The sequence below is a fragment of the Gossypium raimondii genome, chromosome 7, assembly GCF_025698545.1.
Source record: "Gossypium raimondii isolate GPD5lz chromosome 7, ASM2569854v1, whole genome shotgun sequence".
Lineage (NCBI taxonomy): Eukaryota > Viridiplantae > Streptophyta > Magnoliopsida > Malvales > Malvaceae > Gossypium > Gossypium raimondii.
The window spans coordinates 5,133,588-5,148,082 of NC_068571.1; the positions used below are offsets into that span (position 1 = coordinate 5,133,588).

Genomic DNA, 14,495 nt, shown 5'->3' on the forward strand with positions numbered 1-14,495 from the left:
AGTGTTAAATTTCTTTATTAAATTCAAGTTCGTCACAATGTTATTTTTTTCTACATGGGTACGAAGTTTATTTCTTCTTCTCAAAATGCTACACCAACGCAATTATTTTTAACAGTGTTAACAAATGGAACTAACTTTTAAATTCAAAAATAGAGAGATTAAATTCTCAAATATACGAAGAGTATAAAATTTTGGAACAATTTGTAACATTTTAAAATTTATACTATAATTTAATAAATAAATAAATAAATAACCTAACGCGATACATGGGTGAAACCATACTAATATTATTATGAAATAATAATGTAGAAGTGGACAACATGTGCTTATTTTAAGAAATATATAAAAAAGATGAAGGCTTAAGCCTTAAACAAGGATTAAATTGAAATTTTAGTTTAAAAAAGGTAAAAATAAAAATAAAAAACTAAATTAAGCAATGTTTTGAAAAGGATTAAATACTTAGAAGAGAAATAGAGAATCTGGAATGTCTGGACATAAGCCGACAAATGAAATTAAAAAAGAAAAGTTATTAACCGTAGCGAAAGCCGAACTCCCAGCTGTTATTATGAACAAGTCAGCCGCCACTAACAGTAACGGCGTTAAATATAAGACTCAGTTTGGGATTAATTTGAATTTCTTCGCGTTAATTTTAATACATTGGGAAATTTTCCCACTTACCCCTTCGGAGTTCGGATTACGAATAATTTGCTCCTATCTTGTTTTACTCAATCTTTTAAATGAAAAGATTGAGGGAGAAAATTTTCAATAAAATGGAGTTCAAGATGGTGTTGGAGCAGAATGTATAAAAATTAGGACGAGATTAGGGTAAGAAAAAACTGCCACTTTTTTATTGTCATTTTTAGGCTTAGTTTGGATGGACGATGTGTTTAAAAAGAACGACGACGATGAGATTAGATATTGTAGTAATGAGATTAGAAACAATGATAGAGTGTGTGTTTGGATTCAAACAAAGCTGTAGTGGTAAGGTGAGAACATGAAATGACTATTATAAGGATATTAAATTAAAATATGTATTTAAATATAATAGATAACTAAATTTTATTTACACTGATTAATAAAAATATATTAAATAAATATTAAGTATATATATATCAAAATTATATTTATGTTAAATAATAGCCATTAAAACTTATTAACTAATATTTATATTTAAGAAAACATATTTATTTTAAATAATAATCATTAAAATTTATGTTAAAATAAATATTAAAAATAAATGCAAATGAAATGGGTAAAGTGATTTTTTTTAACTCTAACTGGGTTTCAGGTTTTCTAGTAAAATTTAGGATTTCAATGCAATTAGAATTTCAACTACAGTGTTATCTAAATATATCTCCAATAAAAGCCAAATTGAGTCACGTTCTAGTTGAAGGATGGGTTTGGATGGACGGTGCATTTATCTGCGGTTAATGTAAAAACAGCGGTGGCGGTAAGATTAGATACGGTAGCGATATTGTAGCGTGAGACAAAAAGTAAGCTAAACGCACCGCATAACACCCAATCGCCCATCCAAACCCACCCAAAGTAAATTTTGGCTTGAAATCTAAACGCGCTTAAGGATCAATTGTATCCAAAGGGGGAATTAGTACTAAGGAGAAAATTTTCTTTTATTAATTTATAATATAAATAAAATTAAATTTAGAATAAGAGTTAATTGAATGATATGTCTTTAAATTATGATTTAAAATTTGCATTAGTCTTCAAATTTTAAAATATTTTAATTTAGCCCATAAAATATAAATATCATACAAATTAAGTTCTTCTGTCAACCTAATTATTTGCTTAGAAATTAAAAATAATCTCAAATATACATGTATTTATAATTTAGTTAACAAGTTTTAAATATACATTTGAACTACAAAAGAATATTATTGATAGGATAGGGATACTTTCAAGAATTAATTAAAACTTTTAAAGGATCAATTTAAAATTTATGCGATAGTTGGATGGTGTTTAATGGAATTAACCCTTTAAAGAATCATTACATAAAGAGTGCCATCTGCAGCACCAAATTTATACCTTCCCGTCTCGAATGACAGCAGTGATCTGGGAATCTTTGTTACATTTGGCGTGGAAGGAGTGAAAAATAATTTAAATGTTGTTAAAAAAAAAAAAGGGAAATCGAAATTGGAAGATAGTGAACCTACGGCGACTTGGTTTTTAGAGACTTTGAGAGAGACAACTGAAAATGAGAGGAAGCATAGATTTTTACAGAGAGAGAGGGGGGGAAGAATGGTCAAACATTACCGGTGGCGCCGGTCAATGGTTGATATTCCCCCCCCTCTCTCTCTCTCTCTCTTTAAAGCTCTCTTCATCTCTCCCTTATTTCTCTCTCTTTTTGTCTTTGAATTTGTGTTGAAAGGTTCTTTTGGTCGTAGAACTTTTTTTTGGTTTTTGTTTGCAATTCGTTTGATTACCAAAAGAAACTGATTTTTTATTTTATTTTTTGGGTTATTTTGTGGATTTCTGGGTTTTCTTTCTTAAGTTTGCTCGAGAGATAAATGGCAGTAAGTTTTTTTTTTCTCCTTTTAATCTCCTTTTCTTTCTCTGTCGTTTGTTGTTTTTGCTTTGGTTTAGTTTTCGCTATGCTTCTGTTTGTTTCCTGAGAAAATTTGCCAAAGACAAAATGAACGCCGAGAATTATGGAGTTTGTGGTTTTAACTTTTAAGCCATGTTACTGTTCACTTTTCGCATTCTCGATCTCCCCCGATCTTCTATAATTTGTTTGTGACTAAAACTCTTTTGGAATCGTATGAAGAAGCATGATTAGATTACTTAATTCTCATGCCTACTAAGCTCATGTTGGAATGTTAGCTTTCTTTAGTGTTCATTTGGTTTCCTCAATTATATTGAATTCCCCCATGGAAGATGAATTGGTTGACCTTGTATCTCTGTTCAACCTAAGGTTCCATGAATTGGCCGGCTTGATTCGAAAATTGATTGAATTAAAAAAAAAAAAAAAACCCCAATAATTGTAATACAATTGATTACATTCATCAGTTAAGAAACAATTTTTGTCTGATTTCTTTAAAGCAATAATATTATTGTTTCCAGCCTTCCTTTTCAATTGAACAACTTCACTATTTCCTTGTTTGATTCGTTTGAAGGTGATAAAGTGTAAATATTTTGTTTTTGCCTCATCTCTGATCTGCTACACTTAGTCCTCATTGTTGATGGAGGGGAATTTTGTTTGTGTTTTATCTGTAACGAGCTTTTGTTGCCATTTCAGCAACGTTCTCATGTACCCAAGTTTGGCAATTGGGAGAGTGAAGGTAATGTTCCTTACACAGCTTATTTTGATAAGGCACGTCAGGGTCGCAGTGGAGGAAAGATTGTGAATCCGAACGATCCCCAAGAGAGTCCGGAATTACATCAAGATTACGGAGCTCCAACTAGAGCTCCCCCTGCTTCACGACCAAAACCAGAATCGGATGAACCAATAGGACATGGACCTGCAAGAAGGGGACACGAACGAGGAAGGAGCAGGGAAGAAGGTGACGTCAGGCAATATGCTGACTCTCCAGCACGTAACGAGAATGTCAACCGCAGAGCTGCTGGAGACTCTACACCTTCTCGTTATGGTCGTGGAGTAAGTTCTGGTGAATCCCAGAAACGTTCCACGAGAACAAGTATTGGATCTGAAAACAGCATAGATAAATCACCACTCCACCCTGCACGGGGAACAGGGAGGGGTAGCATGGCATCACCTGCGTGGGAAGGAAAGACTTTGAATGATAGCAGCCATGGTACTCCTGGGAGATCCAAATTGAGGCCAAGTAAAGGCGATGAAAGTGTAATCATCTTTCTTATTCCCATCATATGCATAGCTTATCAACAACTTGAAAGTCTTCATGATTGGCAGCCTACATGGCACTTCCTTCATGAAAGCCTTCCCTATCTTAGATCATGATTACGTGTTCCTTGGAATTGATAATGCATTATGTCTGTCTCGCTCTTTGTCCCTTAGGCTTGTTGCTAATAATCTGGTTTCTTAGGCTTGTTGCTAATAATCCGGTTTCTGGTGTGACAGCCTGATAAAGCTGCTGCTGTTCCAAAATTCGGTGACTGGGATGAGAATAACCCGTCATCCGCTGATGGCTACACTCACATTTTTAATCAGGTGCGAGAAGAGCGGAACAACGGAGGCAGGGTATCAGGCATGCCTGGTCAGCAATCTCCATACAACACTGGCCGCAATCGGAAACCAACTAACAACAGTGCAAAGGTACGTTGTTCGGGAACCTCATCAAGCAGTTCAATCGTCGTTTCTGAAAATCTCACATATATAAACGTTTAATTCTGTATTTCTTCATTTTCCCCAGGGCTGTTGCTTCCCATTTTGGAGGAAATAAGATCTGTGAATTCGCAGATTCCTTATCAGTTCGCGTGGAACACTGTAAATACATTGAAGGCTCCTTCAGAGCAGAGTAATTTCACTGCAGTTGCGGATTATCATTGCTATGTATGTGTGTGTGTGTGTGTTTCTTGTAATGACAAACATAGTATTATGTTTGTTGCACATGTTTTGTTATGTTTTTGCTCTTTCCCCTTTCTCTCTTAGATTATCTTTTTTTGTATACCACTTCACATCGCAATTATGTTTTGGTTAGAGGAAAAAAAAAACAAGAACAAACAGCAGACGCATATTCTTTTATTTGTATTCTAAATGTATGGTGTCCATTGTTGAGCTTTCAAAACTGTCTGGCTAATGATAGTTGATGATTTTTAACTCGTTTGTCTGGTCAGAATTGTTAAGATTCTATGTTGTGCATGCATTATTATAACTATTTAATGATTAGCCGATTGAGTCTTAGCTTAATTGGTATGAACATTGTTAGGACGTGAGTTCGAGTGCGCTGAAACGTATTATTTTACTATTTATGGGTTGAGGAGGGAAAAAAGAACAGATATGATAGATTTGATGAGATGGAATTTTAAATAAATCATTATAGTTTAAGGCTTTTTAAATATATAAGTCATATGCTTTTTATTTTTTATATACTAAATATAATTATAACATAACACATTCATGATATGAATGGGATGGCGGGAGGGAGTTGTCGGGCTCCTGTGTCCCTAAAATGTGAAATTTAATTTTTAATCTTTTACGTTTTATATAATTTTATGTTAGTAAATGGAAAATTTATACACTGACCTCTCCTAAAATGATAAATTTCAATTTAATCTTTTGAAGAATTGTAAGTATATAAGCTACTAAAATGGTGAAATTGCATTTTAAGTCTTTATAAAATATACAATTTAGTTCTTACTCCTTACAAAAATTTTCTAGTTTCGCCATTGTTTGAATAAATTTTTTTATAGAAAATTGATATAAAAAATAAACAAGATCTTAGTTCCAATGGTAAAGTATAAATGTTGAAGATTATGTATGTACAATTTTCTTTTTAATTTTCTTTTATAAAAGATATAAATAGATAAAAAATATCTTCAATATAATAAGATTTACATAGTAAAGTAAAGGTATTTTAATCATTAACTAATTGAGTTGGATTCGGTTGAATAGAATTTGAGAAATATATTCTTGAATTAGACTTAATTATGTATATATAATTTTAATATTATATTAATCGGATCAAAATTTGATCTTGCCCTAACGCTTACCATATAAATATCTTTTATCGAGATTTGAATACACTTAAATAACATTTTGAGTTTTATAAATGAAGAAAACAACATTAAAAATGTTTTATCTCTTGTATAAAGATCCGACCAAATTTAATTTTCAATTCAGTTGAAATCTAATATGATTATTCAATATTGCAGAAGCTAAAAAGGAAAAAATAAATATATTTATATTTTTCTAACTTAGGAAAACCTAATTTCTCTCCCAAAAAATTTCAAGCAGATTTAGCAAAATTAAGCTTTGAATCCCATTTCCAAAGCTTTTGACCTGCCGATGTATGATGAATTATGTACATTCCTAGTACAGATGCTTGGAAGTTTGAAATTATTGACTGGTCAACCAGAAAAAAGCTACAATTGACCAAATGACTTATTTTAAAAATTATATAAATAAATGATTCATTTTAAAACCCTAAATCTCAGTGTGGTCATTGTTATTGGAGGCACTACTCGTCATAATCAATTAATGATTAGTTTGTGGAGATAAATTTTTTTTGTTGGAGTGTCGTTGTTGACATTGACGGTATCAGTATAAGTACATGTATACCCACTCATTTAAAATACTTGTATTCCTTAAAAAAAATTTTAATAGGTGTCGCCAATGTCAACAACAACACCAGTGTTTTTTTTTTAAATTTTTTTGGTGGTGTCGTTGCCATTGACAACACCTATTAAAAAATATTATCTTTTTCAATAAATACATGTATTTTAAACAAGTGGGTATACGTGTACTTAAACTGATGTCGCCAATGTCAAAGGCAACACTTAAAGAAATCATTTTTTATTCCAAGAGGCCAATCATTAAGTGATTATGATGGGTGATGCCGCCAATATCAATGGTGACACCGGGGTTTATTATTCAACGGGTCATTTACGCACATAATTTTCGAGATGCGTCATTTTCGTAAATAATCAAAACTTTTAGATATTTTTATAAAAAAGACATGTTACTAGTTATAGACAATCGAAACTCTATCACGTTACTTCCCTTTTATATTTTGCTGTTTTAAACTAATCATGTTGGACGCGAAGGCAATTAAATCCTGACCGTTGAATTTTTTTTTACAAAACAAACAAAAACAGATCGAAAAGAAAAAAATAATCCTACGGCGTCAGTGAAACTGAAGAGCGCCAAAATTTCGCGGTCGCTAAAAACAATTCAAAATTTCAACGAAAAAGTTCCACCAAAATTCAAAAACCAAATGAACATCACAAGCTAAAGCAAAAAGATAGCGCTTCCCCCTTCCGTTTCTCACTCTCTTTTCTTTTGCTCTCTCAGATCTGAATTTCAAAATAAGCAAAAAAGAGAAGAAAAACGCTGAGAAATTTAACCATTCCCTCTTCTTCTTCGATCCCAGGTACTTCAAAAGCAATATTTAATTTCAGGTTTATTTGTATTAGATCACCAATTGTATTGTTGGTTTTCATTTTATTGTTTGTTTGGAATTGCGTCTATTTTATGAAATTTTGATACTCAATTAAGCTTAATATGTATCAAATTATACTACGCGTTGTTTCTTTTAGATCTTGGATTTAGGATGCAATCTAGCGAAATAACGTGAAAAAAGAGAGGGAATTTTCTTTCTGGGTCTTAAGGGTTTTTTTTTTTCACCACCAAAGCCTCAGTTTTTGTTACTTTTTAGAGAAAGTTTCAATACTTTCATCCAATTTCAGTACCGAAATTGAGGGGAACGAAAGAAAATGGTGAGGGAGGAAAGAGTGGAGTCATTTTACGCGAGGCTTAGGGAATCGGCTAGGGCATCGTCTCTCTCGCCTTTACTCATATTCCCGTCAACGTCCGATGTTGACTCTCTATGTGCTCTCAAAATCATTTTCCACATTCTTGAATCTGATTCAGTCCGGTACTCGTGTTATCCGGTGTCTTCTTTTCAAGAAATCAGAGAATACGCTGCTTCTGAGTTGAGCTCTTCATCTGAGGAGCCCGTTACTCTGCTTTTGATAAACTGGGGGTGCCACCGTGACCTACAGGAGGATCTTAAGTTAGGGTCAGCTGCCAGGGTTTTTGTTGTTGATAGTCATAGGCCGATTCATTTGCATAATTTGAGTGATCAGAATGATCAGGTGGTTGTTCTTTATACTAATGATGATGAGCGGTTGGCTGACCTCGCATATGATTTTGAAGTTATGGAGTTGGCAAATGCTAGCTATTGTTTGCATAATTCGGAGTTGGATGGCGAAGAAGATGAAGATAGTGAAAGTGAGGATGATGATGAGGATGAAGAGGTGGAAGGGAGAGCCAGGGATGGTTCTAGGAAAAGAAGAAGACTGTCTTCAGAAGGTGAAGAAGAGCCACCGGCCCGGCGTTTTAAGAAACTGAAAAGGGAGTATTATCGGATGGGAACATTCCATGGGAAGCCATCAGGTTGTTTGATGTATGATTTGTCGCATTGTTTGAGGAAAAACACAAATGAGTTGCTGTGGCTGGCTTGTGTTTCACTTACAGATCAGTTTGTTCATGAGAGGCTAACAGATGAGAGGTATGAAGCAGGGGTTATGGAGCTTCAGCAGCATATTAACAGTTTAGGGAATCTGGATGCGGTTACTTCGGTGACACTTAAAGATGGTACCAAGGTTCGAGCACCCGATTCCTCAAGAATTGCCTATGAAGAAGAACCAAGACTTATGCTGTTAAGAGAGTGGAATTTATTTGATTCAATGCTGTGTTCCTCATACATTGCCCCAAAGTTGAAGACCTGGAGTGATAATGGCATGAAAAAGCTTAAGCTTCTCCTTGCAAGGATGGGATTTGCACTTGTGGATTGCCAGCAGAAGTTTCAGTACATGAATCATGAAGTAAAACAGAAGATGAAAGATCAATTCGAACAAATTTTGCCTGAATATGGACTTGATGATTTCTACTACAAAAGTTTCTTGCGTCTTCATGGTTATACTTCGAGGGTTTCAGCTGCAGACATGGTTTATGGGGTCACTGCACTGCTTGAATCTTTTGTGCAATCAGATGGCTTGTGTGCATTGAAGCAGTTTGGGGTGGCATACGATGCGCTGTCCCTAAGCAATCTTGATAAGCTGAAATCCGGAATGCAACAGGCGATCAAGATACAAAGGGCTATTCTTAGGCAAGGGAGTGCTGCAATAACAAAGAGTGGGTGCATCAGGAGTGGGAGAAAGTTTAGATGGGTGAAGCTTGAAGATTCAGTAGATACAAAGCTGTTGGGTCACCCCCAGGCCCTCACCAAGTTCTGTTACTTTCTAATGGATGCCTTGAAGGAGAAAGGAGCTAAGTTGAAGCCTTTGCTTTGTGCTTGCATGTTGCAAGAGCCATCTAAGGTGTTGATTGTTGGGGTCTGCGGAAAGCCTCGTCTTGGAGCACTTCAAGGGAATGCGTTCGGTCTTGCATTCAGGAATGCTGCCGAGGAAACCGGAGCTGAATTCTTCCATGAGCTTTTCGAATCTTCATGGATTGTGTTGGATGCTGGCGTTGTTAATTCCTTCATGGTCAAACTAACTGAAAGGCTTTGATGTAAAGCTTTGGATTATGAGTGACGGTAATTGTAACTTTGTTTTTTCTTTTCTTTTTAAATGAAAACATTTGTTCATTACTTTGAAGTAATTTTTTTAGTTTGTTTAAAATGATTCAATAAATAAAAATCTAATTTGCTGCAAATGTAAATGATATGAAAATTTGTTGGAAATGTTGACTAACACTGTCAACATTGAGAACGAACATTTCTCTGTCCATTTTTATTTATATTACTAACCCTTTTTGTGGGTAAAAAAGAATTTGCTACATCAACTTACAAACTAAATACGAGTTTCTACAAGAAACAAATGAACGAATGAATAAAGAAGTTAGGCACTAAACAGAGTCGTCATCTATCTGTTTAATGAGTCGGCATCTCGAATCGACAAATAGGGCAGTAATGGCTTTGCTGCAACCATTTTCCGATGCAATCGCCATGAAAAATATGAGAACAAGGCATCCGAGACGCTTCAAATCCAACCCCTAGTTCCTCCAAGCACACCATGCAGTCTTGTTGCTCACCATCTTCTACTTTGAACCTCCTGAGCATCTCTTTAACAGAGGACTCAGTAGCGGCTACCATGCCGTAGTTATCGCTTTCGAACTCCGACTCAGATATGGCCAAAGCAGCTGCGGTCATCAAAGACTCCTGGTTGGTCGTCCTGGGTCCCACAAGTATCACAGACTGAAGATGCAAGGCTTTACAGTGATATCCCCTGCTCAACGTCCCATTCACAAATCTGAGTCCACGTTCCATGATTTCTTGAAGGACCCTTTGACAAGCTGTAGAGGATGGATTTATTCCGAGCTCCGCGAGCGTGGAAGCAAGAACTTGGCGAAGCATGCCGCGGTGTTGCAGATGGGTGAGAGGGAAACAAAGGGTTCGTTGTGAGAAGAAAGGATGAGTGGGGGTGAAAGTGGAACAATAGCCAACGTTGATGGTTAACACGATTTCCATCAAAGGGGGAGATACTGAACGGCACCGGGCTTGGGATATGATGTCGACTAAATAAACACGATGGGATCTAACGTAGAGTGAAGCCATCGAAGAAAAACTTTGGAAGCAAGTATGAGTGGGTGATCTCAATTTCAACGAGGGAAGTGAAACTCAGACAGGGAATTCAAGAACGAACTCCTCTGCTTTTATAAACGCCCCCCGCCCCCCAACGGCTCTTTAGTTAAACCGACTTAGAGAGAATGGAATGGCGCCCTTTTTTTGGTTTAAATTTGCTAGAGATTCCTCTACTCTTTTTAAAATTTAAAATTTAGTCCCTATAATTAAATTTCGACACATTGATTTCCCTTACTTTTTCTGATTTGAAATATTGACCCGTCGGCTAAATTTTTCGTTAAAATTATTAATTTAACATTTACAAATGGAAAAATAATTTTTAGCCTTCAATGTTTATAATTTTTTGTTAATTTGATCCTATGCTTTAAAACAACATAAAAATTTTAAAATCAAAATTTTCATATTTTATATAAAAGTTCTTTTAAAAATAATAAAATTATGGAAAAACAATATTTAAAATTCAAATTTAAAAATAAAAATACATTCTAAAACTATCATTTAAAAAAAATTAAAATTATTTAAAATGCAAAAATGTTTCAATTTTTCAAAAAAAGAAATATGTTATTTACTCCTTGAATGGTTAAAAAAGGTGTTCATGGGCTATGTAACCCAGCATGTCCCATTGGCCTGACTCTTTTAGGCTTATATTTTAAAATAATTTAGACTTAAGGCCGTAAGTATCTTTTTGTTATTACACAAGTCTTGACATAGATCATCTTCAGACCCATACATCACCTTGAGACTCACAACTCAACTTTAGTATTATGCAAGTTTTTTATAGAGCTGTAAATCTTCCTCAAGTTATTGTTACATCTCGTTAGCCATAAGTATTTATGTGAGGTCTTCATAAGGCAACTTATATTATGCATAAATCCCTTGAGGGATACAATTAAATCTCTAACGTTGCCTACAAACTTGATCACAAACTAATGCTTCTATAGAATTAATTGAGTACAAACCTCAATGGGATACAACTAAATTTATGACATCTTTTACATCCTCAATTTGCTCATTTAGAGGTATATTTTGTTTGTTTTGGTCTTTATTGTAACGACTCGATTTTAGTCAGTGTCGAAAAATGTAATTTTGAGAATTAATTTTGCAAATCGAGTTACTGAAATGATGAATAAAAGTTAAGTTGAAAATATATTAGCAGTTGATCTAGTAATTAAATTCAGAAAATAGTTAATTATAGTACAGGGACTAAATTGTAGAAGTTTAATTGCTTTTGAGTTTTAATTTAAAAAATGTAAATCGGTTTACTTGGCAAATTGACTAAGGACTATATTGATATTTGACCGCATAAGAAACATGTTAAGCATTTAATTAATATAAACAAAATGCCTAGTTCACAGAGGTCTTCAAATAAGACAGAAAGTTGGGCTCACCTCTATTCAGATGGTGCGGTTAAGGTTGACTCAAGAGATGTTGCTGTAGGGGAGTGATTAGGGATAATAAATGGAGGTGGATTCTTGGATTTAATAGATGGTTGGGCCAATGCTCTGTTTTCAATGCTGAATTATGGGGTATTCTAAATGATATGCTTCTATTACAAAATAGGCATTGTGATAAAGTGTTGATCTGGACGGAAAGTACGAAGGTTCTTCAGGCTATCCATGAAGCATTCTCATTGACATCTTTTTCAGCTTTTATCAGATGTATTCACAAGCTGTTGCAGGAAGTAGGACATTGGGAGCTTGAGTATATTCCCAGAGAAGAGAACTTAGAAGCTGACTCCATTACCAATATGGCGTTTGTAAAAAATGAAGGTTTACAACTATTTATAGAAAATCTTTTGGATATTAGTAGATAATTGTACTTAACTTATCTAGTTTTTTTTTATCACAAAATGAAGAAGATAAATATATATAGAGAGAGACAGAGAAAGAAAGAGTGGGGAGTGAAAGATCATCTTCTTTCTTTGGCACATTGCGGTCCAACATTATGAAAGAAAGAAAGAAATTTGGTGAAGCTACCATAGCCATTAGGTTAAGTTACCATTAATGGATGTTGGTGAAATCAAGCATGGTAATAATGGGTTTATGAGTGGTAAGCTTAGATCATGTTAGAAAAATGTTTGAAAGTAGTGAATTTAGCTTAAATTTAAAGTTAAGTTAAATAGTTAATGTTACGACATTAAAGTCTAAATTGAATAAATTGAAACTTATTAAAACTTTTACCATAGATAAAAAATATAAGATCTCTAGTGAAAGAATAAAAATTAAATTTTGATTCGATACTAAATATCGAAAGATATGAACATTTTGGATACATGGACTAAAATGAATAAAATAAAAACTATGTTTTTGTAACAACTCAATTCCAGTGGTGTCGAAAACAATGGTTTTGAGACCCCAATTTCGACGAGTGAGTCCATAAATATTATTATTTAATATTTACGAGTCAATATTAGTGTTATATTGAATTTTGATCTGATAAATTTTCTAATTGGACAATTAGTTGAAGTACAAGTGGTTCGACCCTAAAATTAGTCGTTTTGGAAAATGAGGTTTCGGGACCTCGTTTCTTCAAACTGATCTCAGAGTTATTATATAGGTGAAATGAGTTTTGGTCCAAAGGTTTTAATAATTTGATAGTTAATTAATGTATAAGGACTAAATCATAAAAACCATAAAAATAATTGGTATTAATTTTTATTAATTAAAATGATTCATTAATAAATGTTTGAGGGTTTAAGTTAAATTATAAAATTTAATTATTATAATTATATGTTAAAATAAGCAAAGTCATTGTAACACCCTAACCCGTCTCTGTCGTCGAATTAGGGTTACAGAACAATACTGTACAAAACATAACAATTATCTTTAATATAGAAAAGTTATACTACTTAATATCAATAAATAATAGTTCAATTTACTTATAGTATAAAAATACTTACGGGCCTTAAACCGAGCCTACGGAGCCTTAAAAACCGTTTGGGAACATTCAAGGACCATTTCGAAATAAATCAAAAAATTTTCGAAAAAGTAAAAAAAAGGGAAACACACGACTGCGTGACATAGCCCAAACTGTGTGGACATTCGAAGTAGGGACACACAGCCGTTTCCCAGTTCGTGTATCCGCCTGTGTGTGCATTCAAAAAAGGGCCACACGGCCGTGTGCCAGACCGTGTGAAACCTGTACCTAAAATATAAATGATACACGGCCGTGTGACAGCCTGTTTCCCAAGCCTTGTGCTCCTTTTTTAACCCTAAAAACAAGCCATTATATACTCAATTCTTGCACATCAAGGCACACCATTCCCACATGCATTCATATGACCAAAACATCATCAAACACACTTCAAAACATACCAAATCAACCATTTTATAATACATAACCAATATGCTAACAAAAGGGAGCCACAAGTACAAATCAAATTTAATGCCATTCAACAATACATGTTTCTAACTTATACCTATATCAATCATGCCAAAAAAGCATTCAAGAACATGTCATTCTAACATAAGATATACACTGTCAATAGAGCATGCATAAGGGTCCACATTCACCTATTTACATCATTATATACATACCACAACCAACAACATTAATCACCACAAGCTTAGCACAATTCAAAACAAGCCAAAATGCTAAAATGATATTTTAACCCTATTACATGCCAAAGCTCACATATATCATTTAATCTAAATGTTTATCCAGTGTACCCTCATTGTTACCACAAGTTAACATCCAAATCAACTCAAATCCAATTCCATAATTTCATACCTTAAACTTACATCATGAAACACCCTTAACCAGTCTTCGTTGCTAGATTAGGGTTACAGAGTGTTACAATACAAATCAAGACATTTATCATCAAACAAAAACAAAAACTATAAAATAAATGGTAACAATCAATAGCTTATAAAAATCAAGGTAAATACACTTATGAGCCTTAAATCGAGCTTACGGGGCCCTAAAAATGGTTTGGGAACAATCAGGGATTGATTTGAATCAAAATAGAAAAACATGCAAAAATTTGAAAATTTTAGAAACAGAGGTCATATGGCCGTGTAGAATAGCCCAGGCCGTGTGGCATCACACATGGCCGTGTGGCCTCCTCACACACCCGTGTGGCCAAACCGTGTAACTAACTGTGACCGTGTGAAAAATCCTACACCAAAAAATTAATAAGACATATGGCCGTGTGGCCAGGCCGTGTGTGTCACAAGGTCGTGTGGCATAGCCCAGGCCATGTGCACCTTAAAAAGCTTCCAAAACAAGGAAAAACTTTCATCCAACACTTAGGTTCCA

General features: G+C 34.2%; 3 protein-coding genes across 3 annotated transcripts; 2 read left to right on the forward strand and 1 right to left on the reverse strand.

Moving 5' to 3' along the window:
• The first annotated feature begins 2,289 nt into the window (after positions 1-2,289).
• LOC105804541 (RPM1-interacting protein 4) lies at positions 2,290-4,750 on the forward strand. The gene is made up of 4 exons (XM_012637211.2): positions 2,290-2,528; positions 3,251-3,814; positions 4,052-4,246; positions 4,344-4,750. Exons 1-4 carry the CDS (start codon positions 2,523-2,525, stop codon positions 4,371-4,373), a joined length of 795 nt encoding a protein of 264 aa, XP_012492665.1. The 5' UTR covers positions 2,290-2,522; the 3' UTR covers positions 4,374-4,750.
• A 2,099-nt stretch (positions 4,751-6,849) lies between these two features.
• LOC105804528 (uncharacterized) lies at positions 6,850-9,252 on the forward strand. The gene has a single exon (XM_052633152.1). The coding sequence runs from the start codon at positions 7,366-7,368 to the stop codon at positions 9,163-9,165; it is 1,800 nt and encodes a 599-aa protein (XP_052489112.1). The 5' UTR covers positions 6,850-7,365; the 3' UTR covers positions 9,166-9,252.
• A 75-nt stretch (positions 9,253-9,327) lies between these two features.
• On the reverse strand, positions 9,328-10,262 carry LOC105764845 (uncharacterized). The gene has a single exon (XM_012583620.2). It carries the CDS (start codon positions 10,209-10,211, stop codon positions 9,528-9,530), a length of 684 nt encoding a protein of 227 aa, XP_012439074.1. The 5' UTR covers positions 10,212-10,262; the 3' UTR covers positions 9,328-9,527.
• Positions 10,263-14,495: the final 4,233 nt, after the last annotated feature.